Raw genomic sequence first — 25,101 nt, 5'->3', positions numbered from 1 at the left:
TTCAAATTCTTCTCTTTTTCAAAAGTAGCTTGGGATTTTAAGTCTTCTATGTCAATTTTTCAATCATATTTCTAATCTTGTAATATTCAAGCCCGTTTCATTTTTAACAATAGTATGAGATTCTAATTCTTTCACTAAAGCTTCCTTCTCATTCTTCAATGAAGTGTTTCATTTGGACATCTTAACTAGAATCTTATGAACCTTAAATAATTCTCTTTGTAGTTTCTCATAAGATGACATGTTTTCATCATTAAATTCATCATATGATTCATCACAACATTCATTGCATGAATCATTAAATGGTTCAAAGAAGAACTTTGTACTTCATCGTCGTTCCATGCCATAAGGCAGAAGTTTGCAATCTCTTGGTCGCTTGATTCGCCTTCTGAACTACTTGAGCTTGAATCGTCCCAAGTAGTGGCATTCATATCTTGGAGTCCCTTTTGAGTAGTGGACACTCTAGTTTATAATGTTCAACCTCCTTGCAGTTGTAGCAAGTAGGCGGTTCTACTTTTGACTCTCTTCTTCTTGACTCTCCTTTATCTATCTTGGAGCCCCAGAAATTTCTTGTAAATTTCTTGCTCTTCTTGATGAACTTTCCAAGTCTTTTGGTCATAAAGGCTATGTCATTTATATCCATCTCTTCTTCATCTTCATCACTAGAGCTTTCCTTGGAAGTTTTGAGGGTGATGGATTTCTTGGCTATAGGGTTTTCACTTGCTCGTTTGTTAATAGCCATCTCATATGTGAGAAGTGACCCGATGAGCTCGTCTAGAGTCATTGCCTTCAAATTCCCACCTTCAGCGATGACTGTAGCCTTAGGTTCCCAAATAGATGGAAGTCCTCTAAGTATTTTCCCAGTCATCTCATATGTGGGGTAATTCTTTCCAAGAGCTCTTTAGAAATTTATAATATGTGTGAACCTAGTGTACATGCTAGATATGGATTCATCATGGTTCATCTTAAAGGCTTCATACTCACTGGTGAGCATGTCTATACAACTATCCTTAATATGTGATTTCAAGTTTATCCCAAATTTCCTTTGCACTCTTACATGCCATAATTCTATTAAATTCATTTGCGTCTAACGCACAGTATAGGGTATTCATAGCACTAGAGTTTATTTGCATAAGCTTCATATTAGCTTCATTCATTTCACTTTCAACCTTAGGAACTTCTTTATTATCAATAATTTTTTTTGGCATATAATTGCCTTGGACAATCACTCTCCAAGCCCTCAAATCCATGGTTTGAATAAAAATCCTTATTCTTTGTTTCCAAAAGGTGTAGTTAACACCGCAAAAAATTGAAGGCCTTATGGAGGATTGTCCCTCACCAAATGGGGATACACCTAGGTTTGCCCTTAGATTTTATGCAACTACTTGTTAGGTTTTATTGCAACAAGCCTCTAATACCAATTGTAAGTTGAGGTGTGATCCCAAGAGGGGGGAGGGTGAATTGGGTATTAAAAAAAAATATGTGCGGAAGCTTAATCAATTTTAACTATTGTGATTTCCACAAGTACTCTAACTTTTTAATAGCAACAGTATTCTCAATAGATAATTGTATCAATATATATATTCTTTGAATATAAACAAGTTTTTGCTATGATTTCAATACGTGATCGAACTACACAATATTAACAATATTCACAGTAGACCAATATCAATATAGATATGCTTAACTACACAATATTAACAATATTCACAGTAAATCAACATCAATATAAATATTGCTTAGCTATAAAATAGTGTTTATTTATAAGTCCAACAAGTGTTTAATCAACACAATGAATATAAAATTCACAGCAGATAAATAACAATATAAATATACTCAAATATGAAAGAGATAATGAAAAGAGTGACACCGGATTTTTACAAGGTTCAGCGATCCGTGCCTTCGTCTTTGCCTCAAGCAACCCTCTTTAAGGATTCACTATCCCTCCTTCAGTAGGTGGAGAAGCCTCTCTCTTTTAGTAAGCGGAGAAACTTTTTACAACCCTCCTTCAATAGGCGGAGTCGCCTGTCTCCTTTACTTAGGTGGAGTTAACTCTCTCCTTTACTTAGGCGGAGTAGCCTCACTCCTTCACTAGGCAGAGTCACCTTGCTCCTTCAATAGACAGAGTCACCTCTCTCCTTTACTTAGGTGGAGTAGCCTCACTCCTTCACTTGGCAGAGTCACCTTGCTCCTTCAATAGGCAGAGTCACCTCTCTTCTTCAATAGGCAGAGAAGCCTTTCAAGCGAAAATCCCCCTTCACTTGTACAAAGAAGTAATCAAAAACAGTTGTACAGGGATAACTCTCTGAATAGAGTAGATATGTACACCATAAAAGCTCTAATACACTCTTAGAAGAAGATTGCAACAAAGCTCAAAGAGTTTGCTAAGGTTTTTTGGTTTTGAAAAGCAGTAGGCTTTGAAAGAATGAACTCAGAAAAACTTTCAGCAGCAAGCGGTGCTGATCACAATCAATCTCAATGTTCTTTTGTATAATCGGTGTAATCAGTGTTTAAAACACGTTTAGGGTTAGCTATTTATATCCATGTTTGAATTGTAGCTGTTGTGCGTGTTTTAATGACTTAATATTTGGAAATCTCAAAGATTTTCTGCCATTGCGAAACTTATCATGAGCGCTTCGATCGACTAAATTGAATGTTTGGTTGCCTGAACTAATTAAATTAGGAATTTCCAAAGTGGCAGTAGCCATTCGGTTGACTGAACTCTATGTTCGGTCGATCGAACCCATTCGGTCAACTGAAACCTGAGGTTCGGTCGCCCGAGCCGTGTCTGGAACTTTAACAATGGTAGTAGCCATTCGGTCAATTGAAATGTGTGGTTTTGTCGCCCGAACTCCTTGATGCTAGACCAGCATTCAGACTCTACATTCAGTTGACTGAGCACTATGCCTCAGTCTCCCGAACATCCTGAAATACGAATTCCCTTATAATTTTCATTCCAAAAATAATTTTAGTCTTTTAAAGTAACTTTTGATCTTGTAAAAATATTTTCCAAGAATATTTAAAGTAGCTAAGGTCCAACTAAGTCACCTAAGAGCTTTATCACAAAATTCAAATGAGGTGTACTTACATGAATCCTAATTTGCAATTTACACAAACAAACTATTCAAGTCTTCATGTCTTTAAGCTTGGTCTTCATACCAGCTTCATGTCAATAACCATACATAATTGTTGCGTATGCTTCATGGCTTTCCATTTTGCATCTTTCATTGTGCTTTAAGATCTTAATACCTGTAGCACACTTAATGACACAATTAGTTGCCTTGGTTTGTCATTATGAAAATGGGATTAAGCCTTGTTAGGCCAAGAGTTTAGGCATGTTTTTCCTTATTTTAGGTGAATAATATTTATATCAAACAAGTTTAAGATGAATTATAGGCATAATTCTTGCACATTCTACAAATAAACAGGACAGTGTGTTTGGGTTCTTAGTGTGTCTTTTGGCGTTTGGGACCTGTCTATTATGTGTCTGAAAGCCAAAATTAATTTCTTTAGCATTTCTGAATTCTGACACGTTGGGGGTGCATGTTGGTTTCCGTCACTTCTTGGATACTGACACTTGGGGTCTTTTGAAATTTTTGGTGCTTCCCTGCTAGAAGGATGGTTTAGCATGAGGTTCTTTCTGAGATGTACTTGGAGTTGATGAAGGTGGGAGCAATGGAGGAGAAAAATCAAATCAATTGGTGGAGGGACTTTGAAGTTTTTGAATTGTAGTTAATGACTATTGTGCCTTTGGAGGAGGGACATGAAGCAGATCTAATTGGAGACGATCCTATTGAAGCTGTAAAACCAGGTCTTCACCACAGGTTTTGATGCAGATTTCAGACACTAGTGGGGAAAATTTCAAGAACAAGTCTCTGATTGGGTGCTGAAGAATGTTAAAGCAGTTAGCAGATTAGTGGGGGTTGGTGGCTTTGAACAAGAAACCTACTGGTTTTTTAAATATATTGTGAGGAAGGGGCAGGAAGAAAAAATGCATTGGGAAAAAAAAGAGATGGAATCTGTGTAGGAACTAGGGACATGGAGAATTAAAGAGGCTAGTGCCTTGAATCAACTATGACAGAAGCCTCAGAAAACAATTTCTTGGAAAGTATTGGGCTTAAATGATGGTATAAGAGGCTGGTTGTCTGGGGTTTTTTGAAAAGTATTGGACTTAATTTGTCTTCAAGAAATAAATGGGAGAAGATTGATGTTCTGAAAGTAAGAAGCTTTTAGGCAGGTGGGTGTGGCAATTGGAGGAACCTGGAAGTGAAGAGCAGAGCAGCATTGGGGAATACTTGTTTTTTATTTTGTGGAAAGAACTGTATTAAAGTGAAAGAGAGTTGGGTGCCGGATCTTATGGATAAGAAACAAGGGGAACAAATCTAGAACATAATTTATTTTCTCATGTATTTATGGGCCAGGGGATGGGCAGCTCAGAGAGTTGAGGACAGCAGCCTCGATATTAGGGGGAGACTTCAACACTGTTTTGTTCACTCATGAAAGGAGTGGAGGAATTGTGTGAGAATTTAGAGAAGTATCTCCATGAAAATTCTCTGATTGACCTTCATTTGCAGGGTGTTTCTTTTGCCTGTTCAAATTTTAGGGATCAGTCCTCACTTTCTTGAATTGACAGGTTTCATTACATTTACTGAGACCCATGTTGGATCAACATTCTTTTTTACTGCTGGGGGGTGGTTTATTTGTTGCCCTACCCCCTTTCTATTTCAAGCAGAGGGCTATGCAGCTTTTTGGTGGCAATAAAAAGGAAGGAGCTAAAGTTGAAGTTTAGGATGTGGGAAGAATAGACTTTTATTATTGTTTGTGAGAAAAAAGAGCTTCTTCTAGCTGAGATTAACCTATAGGACACCAAGGAATCTACTGAGGATCTGATCAGGAGGATGACAAAGAGAGAATGAGTTTAGGGTTGGGGGGGGCGGGGGGGGGGGGGGTGTGTGGGGGGTGAATTTTCCAAGAGGTTTGGCTGGGAAAAATCTCATGGCATTAGAAGTTCAAGGCTATTTGACATTAAGAGGGAGGTAAAAGCACAAGCTTCTTTCATAAAGTGGCAGGTGCTCGCATGATGTCTAACTTTATTGATAAAGTGGTGGTTAATGGAGAATTATTTTAAGGATGAAGGGCTATGAAGAATGCTATTTGTAACTTCTATAGACTAGGGTTTTAAAAATGAACTGTTGGAAGGAAGTCCTTCTTCAAGAGTCCTTAACTTTCCTCTTAACAGTGAGGTTCATCCAGGTTATGCGTGCGCTTTACTGATGAGGATGTTTTTAAGGCTCTCTAGTAGTGTAATGGAGCCAAAGCATTGGGGGTCTGGATGGGTTTACAATGGCTTTCTGGTAGTCTATTTTGGGAGTGGTTAAGAATGAGTTGTTGGGGATTTTTTGAGGAGCAGAGAACTTGGGGGAGTTTGTGGATGGCTTACTCAACTTTTGTTGCATTGATTCCCTATCGGCTTGGTTTGGATTGATTGAAAAATCATTTTGAAAATGCTAGTCTTGAGGCTCAAGAAGGTCATAGGCACAGTGGAGGGACCTTTTCCATATGCCTCTGTTAAGGGGAGGCTTTTAGTCTTCAAAAGGCCTAATGCAAGGAGATCACATTTCTTCTTTGCTATTCATTGTCAAGCTGGCACTTAGCAAGATGCTCATTGTGGCTTTCTATTGCTTGTATATGATGCTTAATTGTTCAGGTGGTGGAACAAATCTTGACTCAAGATGCATTCATTTATGCTTTGAGGTGATCTTGGGTGGCAAGGTGAATTTGAGCAAGTGTGATACTGTGAGTTGATCTCAGTTGGGCACAGGGAGGATGACATCTTTTGGCTGAGATTTTAAGTTGCAAGGAAGGGAATCTTATCTTAACTTATTTGGGGCTGCCTCTTGGAGCAAAATTTGGGAAGTAATTCTCATAGGGACCAATGTTGACCAACATGAGTAGAAGCTTGTGGCTTGTGAGAATTAGTTTTTTGTTAGAAGAAAGAGACTTACCCTTATCAAGTGCACCTTATCTAACCCTCTGCCTTTCTTTTTATTTGTCTGTTTCCAATTCCTTGCTCATTAGCTGGGAGGATGGAAGGAAGAAGAAAGTTTCTTTGAGGTAATGTGGTCAAGGGCATTAAATACCATTTAGTGAACAGGGATATTGTTAAAATACCTCTTCCTCAAGGAGGTTTGGGGGTTCAAATCTTATTTCCTTCCATAAAGCCCTTCTTGGGGGAATGAAATTGGTGTTATTGGAGGAAAATGAGCGACTTTGGAGGAAAGTCATTGAAATCAAATACTGGCTAGGTGCAAATTGGTGGACCACTAAGGAGGTTAGAGGACCGAATGAAATGAGGTATGGAAGTGCATAAGGAGGGGTTGGGAAGAGGTGTTTTCTCTAGACATATTTTATTATGAGAAATGTGGGAAATATTAAAAATTATGGAGAGAGGCGGTGCTGGGGGTGACAACTATTAAGTTCTATTTTTTTGGATGGATTTTTGGTGGCTTTGGATGAAGAAGCTTTACAATCATCTCACTGTTACACCATGAACAGTGCAACTTTCTGGAATTTCAGTTTGAAAGAATGTCTCAGGACTGAGAGCTGGAACTTTTCTCTGTTTTTTTCATGCTCGTGTGATTTTAACTTCAAAGTACAAGGGGAAGCCAAAATAAAGTGAATGCTGGAAACGGAGGCAGGTTTAATGTTCAATCTTATCACAAGGATATTTTCTAGGCAGGAAAGAGGATACAGCTACACTTCCCTTTAAAATGGCTTTCTTGGCTTGGAGCGTAATTTAGGGAAGATATTGGGCTTTGATGAATAGATACTGTTAGATTACCACTTTACCTAAATGCTTAAGTTGTTAGGTTGTAGGGCAACAATGTATATCAAGCTTTAGCACTCCCTCGCACGTGCAGCTTGACAGCACATGAAGGGATAAAAACACAATAATACCACTCATTATAGGGAATGTAATATTTTTTTTTTATTAAATATTGCACAATAAAAGCGGACAACAAGACTAGAACCCGGGACCTCTTGGTAACCAGCTCTGATACCATATTAGATTACCACTTGACTTAAAAGCTTAAGCTGTTAGGTTGTGGGCCAACAATGTATATCATGCTTTAACAGATACTACCTCTGCAAACAGCTGTTAGAAGTTGTTCAGCATTTATTCCTTCACCTTTGGTGGATGTGGATGCTGTGGGATTTGGTTTTGAGAATAACACAGCAGAAATTGATTTCAGCTGAGTTTGTTCACCAGGAACTCTGGGGTTGAAAGGCCTTAAATCTTGCCAAGATAGGTAAAAATTTTATCAATCTGACTCCTCTCCTATTTTTGGGTTGTTTGGAAGGAAAGGAATACAAGAGTTTTTTAGGATACATAGTTAGCTTATAGGAATTTTATAGATAGGTAGGTCAATTGTCTATACTATTGGTGCAGGGCTGAAAGAAATGAGTTTGTTGGAGACTTCACTGATTTTGTCGATTTTTTGTGCTATTAAGTAACTCCATGTACATGGCTCCCCATGGTGTCCTTTTGAATTTAATATATGAAAAAAGGAGGGATAATTATGATGTTGAAGTGGGTCTTTTTCCATTTTTGATATTAAAATATATGGAGCATTACTTATCCAATTTCATAATTGTTAAAGATCCAAATGTATATTAAAATTAACATCATTAATTTGGGCAAGGCACACTTTATGCATCTCTTTTCTTTTTCTTTTGCTAATAAATTGTTTGGGCATGTTTTCAGCTGATACATATTTCTTGTTTTGCATTTATGTATTTGACAACAGGAAGGTTTGGCACCAATAAATTTGGTGATCGAGACTGATGTGCATCGTGCAACACCTGGTGGTACTGGAGGAGTAAAGACTATAGGAAACTATGCTTCGGTATGGCAGCCTTGTGGTGGTTGTTTAGTAGCTCTTAGTATTTTGTATTGTTTATTAATTCAGCAGCACGTTGGTATTCTTAAATTCTTTTCTACAAGCCTTAAATATGGTTTTTGTTTAGTGATTTTCGTTCATCCATCCATAGTTTCACTTATATCCTCTAGTTGAATTATAGTCTGGTTAAACCTAGTGCTACTTTTAGTTCCCTCTATGCTCTGTAAATTTGTTTATTTTTCCTTTTAATTTTTATTTGACCAAGTTTCATGACCTTAAGACTTCTTGTTATGCTTTAACTTGCAAGTAAGTTAACTCAACAGAGCTTTATCTATACAGTTTGGGTATGTTAGGCTAATACTTTTTCCATAGCTCTTCTGTACAAAGCTTACATTCAAATCAGAACATGGAGAAGAAAGGCATGGCCAGCCTTTTGATCAAAATAAAATTTTTAAAAATTCTATTTTTAGTTGCATAGTTGGTAATTGTTCATGTCTCTAATTTTCTACTTAATTATTATTTGTAGGTTCTGAAGGCACAATCTGCTGCAAAAGCCAAAGGCTACTCTGATGTTCTCTACCTTGATTGTGTTCACAACAGATATCTGGAGGAGGTTTCCTCATGTAATGTTTTTCTTGTGAAGGTATGCTGATTGTTGAGCTAGCTGTTTTCTGCAACTTATTCCTTCATTATGCTGATTATTGATAAAGAAAAATAAGATATGTGGCTTTAGTGATACAATGAAAGAAATAATATTGGCCATTACCTCCTATGCTGAATTCTGTCTGAAATTTTGTTTCTTTAAAAAAATTACTCATCTATTGAATGGAAATGAGGCAAGAATAGACTTAAAAGGAAGAAATTTTGTATCTTTGTCCTTTTTTCTTTTTTTATTTGATATGCATGCTATGATCAATTTTAGAACCACAGCTTGGTATCTAATATGCAGAGGTTGGAGTGGCAATACCTAGATTTTTTGGAGATTAGTGAATTTTGGTTAGAAATGGGCCATTTGAGGAGTAAGTTAGGAGGGCTATGTTTGGGTTGGGAAGGGGATTAGGTGCCAGGGCTTAGTTTGCTTTTATTTACCCTTGTGCCTCTCTCTCTCTCTCTCTCTTATTTAATAGAGTTTGAATTGTTGATGCAATTTGAAAATGAGAAGGGTTTAACCATAAGGTGTCATATGATTTGATTTGCTTGTGATTAAACTATTGAAGTAATCTAGAATTCAGAATTTTAAATTTAGTGTCCAAAATCGTGAACAAATCCCTTTAAATCCTAAACTCAGCAACAGAAAAAAAAAAAACTCAACAAATAATTCCTGAAATTTTATACAAAAGCCCAAATTCCTGAATTTGAAAAACCATACCCAAATACTTGTATCCATAAAACCGTAGACTTGACCTAGGACCCGGGTCAAGACCCCAGTCAATTGGACCCGGGTCCAAGTCAATTGACTCGTTGATTCAGTTCAAACCAGTTGAACCGGTTTGACCTTCTTGGACCGCCCATTCTCTATTTATTTTCTTAACTAATTTGTAATTAATTTGTGATAAAAAACTAGTAAAAATTGAAAAAAATAGTAAAAAAACCAGAAAAAATTAGGAAAAATTAGAAAAAAATCAGAAAAAAAATAAAAAAAAATTCTTTGAGTTGTTTTTGACTTGGTGAACCAAAAAAATGGAAAAAAATAAAACACCAAAAATAAACAAATAAAATAAAATTTCCAAAAAAATCCTAGAAAATTGGAGAAAAATGTTAAATAATTCTAAGAAATTTTAGATTTTTTTTTTTTGAAGTTTGGAGAATGTTTTGGAAATAATTTTTGTTTAATTATGTTCATTTGGATGATCATTTTATACTTGTGTGTGTTTTTGTGTGTGTGTGTGTGTGTGTGTGTGTGTGTATCATATTTTGTGTGTGTGCATATATGCGCTCCGATGATAAAACAAAAGGTAAAGAAGTGTCTCAGACCTCACCTATATCAGTTATGAGGGGAGTTTATCTAATAAGATCCCCTTCTTTGGAGGTCTTATTAGACATTCCTAAATCGCACTTGATTTTACATTTTATTTTGAAGTTTAAATGTTTATGGATTGTGTAGGAGTTAATTAAGGATCATTTAATTTAATTAGGGATAATTCATAGTTAATTAGGTACCGTTCGTAAGAATGATGTGTAGGGGGTGCTAATACCTACCACTCATATAATTGTATTCCCGATCTCAGCTTTGGTAAAAGTAGATCGAGATTACTGGTTCCTTAGCCGTAGAATTATTCTAGAGACCAATCAACAAGTAGTAATTAGGTGAATGAACCACATTTAGAAAAATAATAGGTTAGTGGTAATTCTATTGAACCATCATTATTATCACCTCTCACTATTCTGCATTATTTCTCCAGGAGGTTGCGATAGTTTGGCGACTTCGTTTGGATCACTAGAGAATCGAGCCATTAATTAATTGTGAAAAATTCCGACTAAGAAATTAATGGTTCTTTTGGTTACTCCATGATATTTTACCTGTAAATATGAATAATTGCTGTGTATATGTGAATATCTTGCTTGTGTATGTGGTTTTTATAAATTTTGCAAATGAATGGATAAGTATATACATGGTGTAATGATGCGATGGAATGTGGGTTTGGGCTTTCAAATCTATGTGAGCATACACGCTTTCACAAGCCTTATATGCAGGATTTCTCCTCTAAGGGATAGATAGGAGTGTAGTAGCGTTAGCTCCTGTGAGTCATAAGTCTTCAGGGACGTGCGAATCACTCCGCTTAGTTTGTATTTTGTCCGAGCCTGTTGGGTAAGGATAGGGGACATTCTAGGGACCTATTGTTGATAAGAATAGAGTTTGAGTCGCACGCTAGTTTCCTTTCCTAAGATATAGCCTCAGAGAAAATTCGTAATAAATAAATCCACTTGGGTCAGGATAGGAGCTTCATCCTTCTTTACTTAGTCCATTTTTCTATTGTATATTATTTTGAGTTCCCTTTTTTATGTACATTTAACATTGTTAAATATTGTCCTGCATTCTGTTGCATTCATTTTAGACATACACACTATGCCAAATTTATGGATTAACCTCAAATTAACCCATAGATAGCTCAATAGAGGTGTACAAAGAAGAAGAAATGGAAGTACAACTATGTTCATAAAACTAGCAAAGTCATCAGGGAGACAATTTAATTGAAGGAATTGATCTGATGCTACCAACTCAGATTAAAGTTGACATTTGATCAAATTCTCTAAAGGAGTTGAATTAAAGTTGACATTTGATCAAATTCTCTAAAGGAGTTGAAGGCAATCTGGATGGGTTGGTCAGCAGGCAGATGATTGAAGTTTTCTCAGTTGTATGGTCACTATGGTCACATCGGGTTCTTATTGCATGTAATAGTGGACCAAGAGGTGATGAAGGCTCTGGTGAATTTTTGGAATCTCTTTTATTGTTGCTTCACTTTTGTGGGGTCAGGTATGACCCCGACCATAGAAGAGTATGCATCTTGTTGCATTTGATGAAGTTTCCTACACCTTAGAGGATGTTCAGGTACAATGCCAAAGCCTCGTTTAGAAAGGCGATATATAAGGTGATAGGGATCAAAGCTCAAAACATGGACCGCCAAATGAAGGAAAACAACAGGAGTATCAATTGGAAAATCTTGACAACCCTAATAGAAAAAGAAGAAAAAGGAGTCCTAATGGGTGTTATGGATCTTGTCATCTATGGATTAGTGTTTTTTCCTAAAGAATTGGGGTACATTGATCAGGAAGTAACCTCTTTTATTGCCTAAATCCAAGATGGGGTCAACTAAATACCCGGTATTCTGATAGAAACGTTTCGATCCCTTAATCATTGTAAGATAAAAGGAAAGGGAAGACTGAGATGCCGTGCCTCGCTATTATATGTGTAGTTTATGAGCCGTTTACCATGCAGACAAGATTACTTCTATCCTAAGTAGTTTGGACACCGAATTTTTCTAACCGATTTCGAGGAAGCTAAGTGGGAGGAGCAACCAAATAAGTTCAAATGGATTGAAAGAATGCAAAATTGGGTAACAAGGGGGTTTGTTTGGCAAAAACCATGGATGGGTACGCTAATATGCTGTACAGGTGTGGAGAGTTTTTCTTGAGTTTCATTGCTAGGCTCATGGGGAGGGATAACTTATGCTCCCCTTGTGTTTAGAAGATAGGTGAGATCTATCCAATTCATACCTATGATGCATGGTTTAGTTGGCTTAAAGTTTGCTTACGATTATAAAGAGGCCCAGAAGCAAACTAGGAAATCCATTACAGCTTGGAGTGTCTTTCATTTGATAGATTTAGGCAGTCGTATCGCCAAGGTCAAGGAAAGTTATCATGATTGGTTGGCTAATTGGGTTAATCCTCAGGTCATAGATTTCCAACTACCATGGACTCGGGTGACTCCTGCTCTTTAGACAGGACCTTAGGTTGCTAGGGTCACACTTCAGTCCCGGATGAAAGGGAAGCTTAAGAAATAGAATAGTTATAGGAAAATATAGAGTTGCAGGAAAAGCTTTGCTTAGTTGAGGAAAGAGCCATGGGGGCTGCATTGAATGCTCGGTAGATGAAGAGAAAAGAGCATGGAATTATCCTAGGTGCCAACGAAATGTTAAACAGAAGAAAGAAATGTACCTGCAAGCTGAGGAAGAAATGATAGCCTTGAGAAAAAGGGAATGGAACTCCAAGCTGAAGTTGAGTTGAACAGGGAATTATTAAGAACCGCTGAAACCGAGAACGAGGAAAAGTCCTAGGTCCTACAAGAACTTCAAGCTCGATTGCAAAATTGGGACATTGAGTATAAATGGTTGCAAGCTAAATATCAAGTAGTGCCTTATGTACAAAAAGCATGATATTGGGAAGCAAAATTTTGGGCACTAGGTCACCAGACATTTTAGATGACCCTCCAAGTATAGGGAGCCGCTAGTAGGGCAAGAGCCATGGCTGAGAAGATGAAATAGGTTGAGCACGAAGTGTATCCTAGACAGTTTGATTCTGAAACTGCACAAATTATACATGATGTTCGCAAATTATACATTTTGAAAGTATCGTTCCATGTCAAATAAAAATTTTTCTAACTCTTTAGCATCATGAAATGCCCTATACGCTCGGTGTTCTGGCATCCTTGTTCTTCCATACTCTACCCTTGTAGAGTTGGAATTCCCAACAGCATGAACCATTAGGTTCATCTTGGCAGTAAGATCGCCTACCTCGATCTGTAAAGTTTCCACCAGTGCAGAAGTCCTCAAACATTTCCACAATAAATCCCTATTGATGTTGTTGTGATCCCTCCAATGCATCAACACACTCAACAAGTTTGGCCATCTCCAAGGACATGGTTTGCTGTTTTCGCTTGCAGCTTTAGTGCCTCAATTTTCTTGGTATTGGTTGCATGGTCTTTGACTAATGCTTCACACATTCCCACGATACGAAAGCAACTGAATTCACAAAGCAAGTAACCAAGCTTTGATTCCAACTGTCATAGGCCAAACACGTCACACCTTGTGAAGGCTCTACGACACTAGGTATAGCAGTCTTTCTTAACTCGTAAATCAAAAGTAAAGCAACTGAATTCACAAAGCAATTAACCAAGCTTTGATTCCAACTGTCATAGGCCAAACACGTCACACCTTGTGAAGGCTCTACGACACTAGGTATAGCAGTCTTTCTTAACTCGTAAATCAAAAGTAAAGCAACTGAATTCACAAAGCAATTAACCAAGCTTTGATTCCAACTGTCATAGGCCAAACACGTCACACCTTGTGAAGGCTCTACGACACTAGGTATAGCAGTCTTTCTTAACTCGTAAATCAAAAGTATACAACTGTTTTACTACATTAACAATTTCTTAACCATCTAATACAAAATTAAGCGAAAGTAGTAAACAAGTAAGCAAGTAGACAAGAGTTGTGTGGTAAATAGTAAAACAACGTAATTCAATCTTAACACCTTCATAGGCAACGTGTGTTTACTTAGGGAGGTAGGTAGGCTAAAAATGTTTATAAACACTTGTGAGTTTTACAATGATTGAGAACACTTACTCTCCTTCAAGAGCTCTTTGCGTTATTTTCCCTTGCACTAGGAAACCTAAAATTGACTGAGGAGTCATAACTCCCATTTTACTCTTAAGACATTATCATACTCAATGAATAAAACCTATACTACTATTTACATGAGACAAATGGTCATAAACAAGCTTAATGTCCTAAAAAAAGCTTGGTTTGTGATAGATAGGTAGGATGCTAAGTTGGTGCTAATGTTAGCCATGCACTGTACAAAATGGTGAGAGGGTTCAAAGAAAGTATCTTTGTGTTGGGAGTTCTACTTTTCTTTTTTTGTTTTTGTCTTTATCATCTTCTTGATCTTCTTGATTCTCTTATTGTTGAGTTCTCCCTTGGTTAAGGGAATTGTTTGTGGAATATTTATTATTTTGTTAAGAGACTTGAGTGGGGGAGATGATCTTGTTGTGATGTTGAATGTCCTTGATTTTTTTTCTCTTTCTGTGGGAAGTGTTAATAGGATATGGGTTTGGATTCTTTTGCCGACCTTTTTGCAAGTCTTGATTTGCCCATTTGATTCATAGTTCAATATTTCTTCCATATTACCTCCTTTATTTAGGTTTAGGTGTCCCTCCAAAGTCAAGGTTTTCGTGTAGATTACAGTCTTTGGAAGAATCATATTTATTATCTATCACGGAGAAGAAGACGCTTTATTCCCTAATATGTTTTTGCTTTGTTACTAGAATGGGGAGACTTTTTCATATGAAATTTGTTTTTGCTTTGTTACAGTCCATTTTCATATGAAATTTGGAATAATTTTTTTGTTGTTTTCGGATAGCAATGCGTTTGTCCTTTCTTTTATGGTGAGCACGTGTTCTTTCTTGTAAGGATTTTGATAACACGAAAGAGAAGAAAACCTTGTGGAAGAGTGCAATGTCTGCAATGGTTTGTGCATTTGGTTGGAGAATTTTGCCAAAAACTTTAAGGCTTCTGCTACCCTAGCTGAATAGCTATGGCGCAAGGTGGTGCTCTGCTAACTGTTTCTTCAGACGAGTTTCATTTTCTGATGTAGAGGGATTGGTTAGCTGTGCCTTACTAGTTTTTTTTTTTGTTTTTGTTTTGGATAAGAAAAAAATTGTATTAAGAAGAAAAAAAAAATGTACAATTTCAGAGGACAATATGTCCTCCATGTACGAAAGAGCTACAACCAGCAAAGTCACATGATAGCTGCTATCCAATTCCTTTGAATATCTAAGTGATAAACCCCAAAAAAACTCTTGAGAGTGAGCCCATAGTGAAGCCAGAAACACCACTCCATCCCATAGTAAATTAGGGCAAGATTTGAGGCCCATAAGGATTCTCGTGTTCCTTGCAATCCTAAGGGTCCAAAAGGTAGTGAAAACTGCTCCACTACATAAAGCACCTCTTTTCTACTGGAACCAAAGCCCCTATGTTTCACTGGCAAGCAGCCCCCCATGTTCTGGTTTGTCACACTCACTCAAGCTTCACCTGTGTAAGAGAAGAGAGCATTCCAGAGGTGTGTTGCCACCTTACAATGCAGAAAAAGGTGAGCATTTGTTTCATTGGTCTCACGGTGCATAATACACATGTCAAGGCTGATAGAAATATAGGGCCTTCTAATATGAAGCATATCATGCATATTAATCCTTTTTCATTGCACAGTCCAGATGCAGGTCCGGATTTTCCAAGGAACTTTGGCCTTCCTGATGATGTGGCTCCAAGGAAAAGCAATGGAAGAAGGGTTTTTTAAAAGGTGTGAGAAGAAGGATTTAGAAGAGAGCATCCCCGAAGAATCACCCTCCCACCCTCTCATCCTACCTGCTGCTCCTTGCTACATGTTTTATAGTTTTTCTTAATTTTCCTTATTTGATTCTTTATTTTCCGTTTATTGCAGAATATCTTATCCTCTAATTTGCACTTCTTTCTCTCTCTCAATATAATTCTTTGTTTATGCTTTTTTGGCTTGTAATTATTTTTCTCCTCTTAATATATTTCTTTTGTTATCAATGCATGCACGCGCGCGCACACACACAGTGACCAGGTTTGGAAGATATTGTATATGTATATTATATGTATATTTTCATATGCATTTCATATGAAAATTTTAATTTTGATGCATGAGAAAATTAAACTGAAGGTAATTGAGTTTGGTAGATACTGCACTGTCTAAACAAAATGAATATGAAATAAATTGACCAAGTATCTGACTTGTTCGTTTTCATATAATATCACTTCATGTTACAAATAGGAGTTCTAATCCCTATGAGAAAATGATGTTTGGGTTGGATTTCATATGGTTGCCCTTTAGTGGGGCTTGTGAAGGTCACCATGTCCAAATAAAAGAGACTATAAATTAAAGACACCGGTATACAGGATCAGGATCCTTTTACTTTAAAGCACTAATTTGACAATCCTGAAAAAAAGAATTTACTTAAACTCAGAGTTAAAAAATTAAATTCATAAAATATTATGTTACAAGTGTAGAAGTTTGTTTAGGATTTAACTATTTTTATTAAATCATTAGTTGGATGCGAATAAGATGGCCCTAAAATTTTGAAATTTGTTGCAGAATACAATACAAAGTTTGCAAAATTGTCTGACCAAATTTTTTATGTTCTAATTATTCACTCCTCTTTGATAATTTATTCTAATGTGTATTGGTCATATCGGTAATCTTACTTCTTTGTATTGTAGGTCTGAGGCTTCATACATACATAGATACATAGTTACACATGCAGACACACACACACACACACACACACACACACATTCTACTGTTCAAGCATAGTGCTATTAGGGGCAATCACAACTAATATATTCTTGTTTTCTATGCTTCTTAGGGTAATGTTATATCCACACCTGCAATTAAAGGGACAATCCTACCTGGCATTACTCGAAAGAGTATAATTGACGTTGCATGCAACCAAGGATTCCAGGTAATTGTTTTGGTACCATGTAGCTATTGATAAATTGGTGACTAAGCACATAAAATAAAGGTACTTGTTTGTTAGTGAGCTTTTCTATATTTTAATTGGTTGTTCTCCCAAAAGTTATTCTTGGTATCTCTTGCCAAAAAATTAACATAATGATAAAAAAAAAAAAAAAAATGGATGCCAACTTTGAGTCTATATATGCACTGAACTGACCTGCTAAATTCTTTGTCTGGGCTTGGAATTCTTGAGTTTGAGCAGTTCAGGTCTGGTTATTTTTCAAATAATATCTAAGTTTATAATTTTCTTTTCACATGCAAATACTGATGTAGACGCCTGAGGTTTTGTGTAAAGTATGTGTGGTGAAAAAACCTGACAATATGCAAGATAATTCGAGCTCCCTTGGTGCCTAATTTGTTGAAGTTTCTTAATATATAAAAATAGGATGTGGTTGGGATGTCTTCAAAATGCCTAGGAATTGGTTTTTGTACGTCATCTATATGTTCAAGAATTTGTCTTTTAAGGGGTTTCATTTGGGTGCTGATGGTTGGGGTGAGGGGGTTGCAAAGTTAGCAGTTTAGTAGTTCATTTGTAGATTGTAGAGGAAAATTTGTCAAGTACCATATGTATCCTTGTTAGAAATTTTGTTGTTTCTTCTAGTCCATGTATCTTCTAAGACAACACATATGTTTGGAAATTTGTGGCCTATCCAATTTGTCGGTTATACTGTATATGCCCTAGTTTGGAAGTTACCTTATTGGCTGATCATCCAATCTAATCTCGGCTTTTGTTTTCTAAGATTGGCTCATTTTTCAAAAGGTTCAAAACAATCTACAAGTGGTTAAATTTGTTAAGCTAGTTTTTTCCCCTCTTCTGTGGTCGATCACCTTGGCATGACTTACCAGATTGAATGGCAGGATATAATGATGAGAATTACTTTTCATCTTGAATTTAAGAACCCAAATATATCTTTTCAATATTTTAGTTGTGGCTTACTTCTTTCGATGACTTTTCAATGTACTAGTTTTATTTATTTTTTTTGTCTTTCCAGTTATCAAGTTTTCACTATTATGTGATTGTTTGTTTCAACTGATATAGAATTACTGAAATACTTACTATAATGAGTGGTGCTACATAATGATGGGAACACCTTTCATGTTAAATTTAGTGATGTGTATCTTTTCAGTAGTTTAACAGTGTCGTAGGACTTCGATTACAAATTGATGCCTTTGTTTGCATTGTACTAATGTTTATTATGTGTATGTGTGTGTGTGTGTATAGTTTTCATTTTTCATTTTTGTTCAGGTTTTATCTAGTATGGAATTATATACTTCAGAGAGAGAATTTGAAACCTAAGGTGTAGTCCCAAGAAAAAAAAAGGGGGGGGGGGGGGAGGGGTTGAATTGGGTTATTTAAAATTTTTCTTTTAAGTCCCTTTTTGAAATCTTAACCTTTTACAATTCTTTTTAAAGGCTTCTTATTTTCTTGTTGATTAGGCAATCCACACGAAAAACTTATGTATTCTATTCAATCCCCATCCACAATATAAACAACCAATTAATCAATTATTCAAATCAATCAAACACAATACAAGTAATCAATCAATGTATGCTTTGCAGTATTCAGCTTAATTATTAGCAGTCCTGCATATGAATGTGCAAGTTTTGTAGTTGGCCTTTGAACTGAAAATTAAAATAACATCCAATCACTCTTTTCAATAACTCAGATTTTAAATAAATCCTTAGTTAAAAGAATTTAGGAGTTGATTAACCAACGTACTCCCTTTTGGTTTCTGTAATCAATGATGATCAACCCAATCAATTTTAATCTTAGATTTATTTAATATCTAAGGTTGTTTGTAAGATTAACACATCCACGCAGTTTATATTGTTGCTGGAATTTAAAGAGAATAAGAGAAGAGAGTGACGCGGTGTTTTTATGAGGTTCGGCTTACCCCAGCCTACGTCCTCACCTTAGGTCAACCACCTAAGGATTCCACTATATCTTGTTCCTTCTGGGTGGAACAAAAAACCTTTATAATAGTCAACCTTTTTTTCAGGAAGAGAAACCTCTCCAAGTAACAACCTATGCTTGATACAACGATCCAACTATACCTTGAACCGTCAAAGATTTAGTAGAAAGGAACGGATATCTGCATACAAAAACACTATCAAACACAGAGCAAGTTGTACAAGTTAAATCACTAATCATACTTCAAAACCAAAACTAAATAGACAATATGAAGCTCAAGGTTTAGAAGTCATTAATAGTTTTTTCTTATTGATATAGAAATTTTAGTTGTAAATCAGAACCAAAGCTTTTTAATCAACCAGTAATTTCATAGAGTTTTCCCCCAGCAAGAGAGTGAGCAAGTATGAGTTTTAGGAGAGTTTTAGCGTAGAAATCGTGTATTGCTTGAGCGTATATTTTCATTGAGTAAGAGAGGTATTTATAGACTTCTTAAAGAAAAGTTTCCTCATTTAACAAGCTGACTTGAAGTATTTAGGTAACTTTTCAAAAGATATTAAATCATAAAATTAATTTTTAAAAACTTTCAGTATAGTTCGAAATTCCGACTGACTCACTCAACTGGATCATTTTTGTACTAGTCAGTCGGTTGGATAGGCGGCCGACACCATTCTGTCTCTTAAAAAATTAATTCTGATAAATTGTCAGTCAGCTGACTAAACTATATTCAAAATAGTCAGTTGGCTGGACAGACCAGGGAGTCAGGCGGCTGATTGATCCCAATTCAAAAATGGTCAGTTGGCTGACCAGTCCTCTCTTTTCCATTTTTGATTTTTAAATTCTAGTTCATTTTGAAAAGCTCAAGTACCACTCTTTCAAAATCATTTTCAAGGGTTTTAGAAGAAAGGGTTTCTAAGTCTTCTTATCGTAAAGAGTTTCACATATCTAAATAGTAATGAATTTGAAGTACTTACAAACATTCTTCTAAGCATGATCTCCTTAATCACTAGGTCTTGCAGCCTTTTGAGGTTCAGTATTTACTTCAAGTCTTGCCAAGCCTTTAAGCTCTTCATGTGTCTTTTATTTCTTCAATATTCTGAGAAACTTCATTTGATTGTCTTTGATTTACAGCTTACTTCCCTGATTAACCAAGAGTGTCCTTTGGCTTGGTCCTGAAATAAAACTACTCAACAACACATGTTAAAACATCTTTCATTTTGTTATCATCAAAACAAGATTGAAAAACTTAGTTAGGCCAACAGATTTAGCCTTGGGCATTTAAATTTGAAGTACAAGTTTTCATTATTTGTGCATGGTAACAAAATGAAGGCGGGCCTTTGGTGCTTTGGTAAGGTTGCCCCATTGATTTAGGCACCAAAAGACAGCCCATTGGCACGCAGTGTAAAAGCTCTCAGACCTGTCCACCCTAGTCCACGAATTGGAAGGAGCCTTATGCACTAGGCTACCCTACCCTTTTTATGGCAACTGAATGAGCTGCATACAACCAAGACTTGGGTGCTTTATTACTTTAGGAAGGATAAACTGTATGCTTTTATTAGTTGTCACCTGTAGTTCACCTCTTAATGGAAAACCTCAAAATAAGTGATTTATCTTTTTAAATCCTGGACGTATCATATTAATCCTCACGTATTTTCAGTTTATATTGCTCTTTTGCTCCAGTTGGATTGTGCGCCGTTGAATTATTTTGTCTTTTCCCCTCCGGTAAATGCTTGGTTGATGATATGCAGGTCGAGGAACGCCTTGTAACAGTGGAGGAACTGCTTGATGCTGATGAAGTTTTTTGCACAGGAACGGCTGTGGTTGTGTCCCCGGTGGGCAGTATTACTTACCTTGGTAAAAGGTAAAATTTTTATTGTGGTATATATATAATAATTTTATTGATTTCTCTCTTCAATTAAGGATTGGAAGCATTTCCTGTCTTTACAAATTAATTCCTTTTTTTTTTATTCTCCAAATTTTCTTAGAATCTTGATGAATTATTGTCATGATAAATGATTCGTAACTTAACTTAGTGAAAGACTTAAAAAAATTTAGAATAAAGAGTTAATTTCTAATTTTGAATGAGTGTATGCTTACTTGCTTAGGTGTTAATAATTTAGATGCGTACTCTCTCTTGCTAATGAAAATTTCTCGTGGTATTTTAATTTCATTGAATATCATTCTGAAGGCAAGGAGTGAATTTTCAATTCACATTACTCGAATAACTTGACAACATATGTGATATGAGATTTCATTTAAAGGAGGGCAGGTAAAGACGTTAGTTTAGAAAACTAGGATTAAATTAGTAACTTGGAATATAGGGACACTTGTGGGTAAAAGTATGAAAATTGTGGATACAATGATCAGAAGAAGAATTAATATAATTTATTGAAAGGGAAGTTTTATAAGACAGCTATATGACCAGCTATGCTATGTAGATCGGAATGTTGGGTGACGAAGAAATATAATATCCAAAAAGTAAAAGTTGCCGAGATGAGAATACTTAGATAGATGAGTGGTATAACATTGAAAGATAAATTAAGGAATGAACATATTCATGGTAAGTTAGGTGTAGCTCCTATAGAAAATAAGATAAGGAAGGGACGACTTAAATGGTATGGACACTTGCAACATAGGCCACATAGTGCACTTATGAGGAAGAGTGACTTACTTACCGTGGAGGGTAGTAGAAGGGGTAGGGGTAGACATTTTATAACTTGGGACGAGATAGTAAGGATTTAATATAATCCTTGAATCTATCAAAAGAAATGGTCCATGATCGCATAAATTGGCAAAAAATGATTCATATAGCTGACCCCACTTAGTGGGACTAAGGCTTGGTTTTGTTGTTGTGTTCTTTTAGGAGAAGGACGGCAGACTGCAGATCAGGCAGGTTTGAAAATTGAGTGGTAAATGGTGTTGAGGATTTGAGGAGACTCGTAATATTTGGGATTGTAGGGGTTTCAGATTTGACTTGTTTTTAAAGTGAGATGCAGTGTTACACTACGAATTAGGCTTAAAAAATCTTTTAAGAATCATGAGAAGATAACAGATAGTAGGCCCTTCGTCACTTGATATTCTACAACTTGATAATATCTTATATTGAATAGGTTTTTAAGGAACCAAATTTATTCAATATAATACTATATCATATTTTGTATTTGTTTTTTTTTTTTTTTTAAATGATAGCCTTTCTTGCGCAAGCATCTATTTTGCATTGAATAATATTCCATAATGTCGCACTTAAAATTAATCTGTCATTTTGCAGGATTTCTTATGGGGATAACGGGATTGGCGTAGTCTCACAACAACTCTATTCTGCACTTACTAGACTACAGATGGGTCTCACTGAAGATGAGATGAATTGGCTTGTCGAGCTGAAGTAGGTGTGCTGTTTTTGTTCTACGATGCATTTTAACTTGTCCAGCGGAAATCACAACACAGCCTCTGGAATTTTCAAGAATGGGCCCTTAATTTGCTTCTTCTCACTGATCTGTGGGCATTGCATAGCAAGTGATTGGATTGCCTTTGACCTAGATTTCTTAAAAATATTTATCAATGTGTATATTATAGTTAATATTGGTAATTTATGTTGCTGATATGTTTGCTTGATATGAGATGAATGGGGTGAGGATAACAAGCTTATTTATTGTAAAGCAATTTGCACAATTTCCCATTTTTAATGTTGAGCGCAAAGGTGGTGAAAATCATATCCTGCATTGCGATTCCCAGAAACCTAGGTGCTCCTGCGCAGACAAACAAGGTAATGGGTTGAGAGCTTCATGGGATTCAAAGGTCTCAAAAGTTTTTGCGCCATGTGAAAGGAGGCAAGCTTAAGCCTCCTTTCTCTCTCTCCAAATAGCTGGTGATGGTTTCTTCTTGTCTATTTAACGGTGGTAAGAATATTGGGAGCTACCTTGTAGGGGTTTTAGGGACTGGGTGATGTTAGCTCTCTCTCTCTCTCTCTCTCTCTCCAAATAACTGGTGATGGTTTCCTGTTGTCCATTTAACGGTGGTCAGAATATTGAGAGCTGCCTTGTAAGAATTTTAGGGGCTGGGTGTTGTTAGTGCTCTCTCTCTCTCTCTCTCTCTCTCTCTCTCTCTCTCCAAATAGCTAGTGATGGTTTTCTGTCGTCCATTTAACGGTTGAAGTCGAGGGAAAAAGAATCAATTCAGTTATATTTTCCATCCAGATTTGTAAGAATATTGGGAGCTGCCTTGTAGTGGGTTTAGGGACTGGGTGTGAGCTCTCTCTCTCACCCACCCCCCCCTCTCCTCCCCAAAAAAAAGAGAAGAAGCTGGTGATGGTTTTCTGTTGTCCATTTAACTGTGGTAAGAATATTGGGAGCAGCCTTGTATGGGTTTTGGGTTTTGTTGGCTCTCTCTCTCTCTCTCTCTCTCTCTCTCTCTCTCCAAATAGCTGGTTATGGTTTTCTGTTGTCCATTTAACGGTGGTAAGAATATTGGGAGTTGCCTTGTAGGGGTTTTAGGGACTGTGTTGTTTGCTGTGTTGCGCTGTTCTAATGATTATACGTTTAGGACGTAAGAATAGAATGAAGTGAGGCAAATGGAATCAACTTTATCAATTCACTATCGTATTTTCCATCCAGATTTCCATGTTATTCTTTTTCTATTCTAATTCGTTTTAGATATGATACCTGCAGAACTCCAAAAAGAATTTAAAAAAAAAAAAATGGTCGTTTCGGGAACTTTTTGAGTCTGTTGGATGATATATCGAGGTTTTAGGAATTATTAATAAACAAGGCAGTTTTGGAGTCAATAAAGTTGTATGAAACAGTAGGGGGTATTGGTTTTGAATGAGCTCATGAGGAATAAAGTATCTTCAGTGAAGGTGGACAACCTGAATGAAGATCTATTTTTGACATCTTTTTTGTCCAATTGGCTGAATATTATATCAGAGGGTTAGTGAGGGAGAGCCTGAAGATGAGTTTCACATGTATGGTACTATTTAAAGTGTTTAGGTTGCTTGAAGACCACTAGGTTATGCTTTTGTCAGTTTTGATGATTGCAAGGATGCTCAAGATGCAATTTAGACAGTATGCAATGATTTATTTTTTATTATATTATTATTTTTCACTTAAAGATTACACTTTGTTGCTATGAACATTATTTTCGCCATTGTTTGAGGAATTATCTCATCCAAGCATCCCTTCTTTAGTTTTGCTAGAAACATTATTTAGACAATATTTTACATAGCTTAAAAATTTTTCAGCAATAATCCTTGGTTGTTGTCTAATTACCTGTGTATTATTCGTCCGTTTTCTTTGTGATGGGAGGCTGTTTGGTGGAAGATGATGCCCTAATAACGCTAAGTGCAAGTAATTCTTGTGTAATAATGCCGTTTCAATCAATAGTTGATGAATCATGATAAAATTTGCTTTGACAACGAGTGAGTTAGGTTTATGAACCCAAGAGGTAAAGTATTTGGGAGATTTGTTTGAATGATATTTTGAAAACTCATGATTCACTAGGATTATTGTTGTACAAGATTGTCCTTTTTGAAGTTATATGTAAGTATCAGTTGAAGAAGACAGGCCTTGAAAATAAATTGTCACTCGTTGAAAAATATCAATTGTTCATTATGAATTGATGTTAACACGATATGGATACATGAATAAAGAATAGTTATATTTTTGTTTAATTTCTCATATCCAATTAATTATTTCTTTATTCATTTTCAAAATTTTTGAAGCAATTGCTTTTGCAAATGAATATTGATTGGCTTTGGTCCACCAAATATGATCTTCCCATGTTAATTTTATCTAAGCAAATTGAGCTCACTATTGGAAGAGTTCGCTAAGGAATTTAAATTAAAAAATAATTATAATTATTTATGCAAAATTTATAAAGCATTGTGGTTGAAATTGGCTAACTAATAGCTTCGATCAATATTTGCCGATTCTAATTACATGATAAGTTAGGTGGGCCTCGTGAAATTGATTGTTGATGTGGAAAAATCAAGTAAATTTGAGAAGTCAATGCCCATGGGTTGGCGATTTTGATATATAACATATACTAAGATAACATTTCTTCCCAAAGCCCAAGGGTTGGAGGACAGCTAAATTTTTGATATATAACATATACTTAGATAACGCTTGAGCATTGGAGAAGGCTTTGGAGGCCACCTGGATCCTCCTAAGTTCTTTATTATTTTCTTGGGCGTAATTGATAGTGTCGCATTTTATAGATACAAAAATTAGGATGCCAATAGAAATGTTGGATGAAAAATTAAATTTGATGGTT

The 25,101-nt window shown here is 36.1% G+C and overlaps 1 protein-coding gene across 1 annotated transcript in view; it reads left to right on the top strand.

The window, feature by feature from the left end:
- The window catches only part of LOC131146290 (branched-chain amino acid aminotransferase 2, chloroplastic-like), a 39,620-nt gene extending 17,073 nt beyond the window's left edge, over positions 1-22,547 (top strand). The window contains exons 6-10 of the mRNA XM_058095777.1: positions 7,806-7,904; positions 8,425-8,541; positions 16,780-16,875; positions 20,586-20,698; positions 22,106-22,547. Coding sequence (XP_057951760.1) covers positions 7,806-7,904; positions 8,425-8,541; positions 16,780-16,875; positions 20,586-20,698; positions 22,106-22,223 — 543 coding nt within the window. The 3' untranslated portion in view covers positions 22,224-22,547. The remainder of the gene's footprint in view (positions 1-7,805; positions 7,905-8,424; positions 8,542-16,779; positions 16,876-20,585; positions 20,699-22,105) is intronic.
- The last annotated feature ends 2,554 nt before the right edge of the window (positions 22,548-25,101 follow it).

The sequence above is a fragment of the Malania oleifera genome, chromosome 1 (genome assembly GCF_029873635.1).
Source record: "Malania oleifera isolate guangnan ecotype guangnan chromosome 1, ASM2987363v1, whole genome shotgun sequence".
In the NCBI taxonomy this organism is placed as follows: Eukaryota; Viridiplantae; Streptophyta; class Magnoliopsida; order Santalales; family Ximeniaceae; genus Malania; species Malania oleifera.
This window is presented reverse-complemented; position numbering and strand designations above follow the sequence as displayed.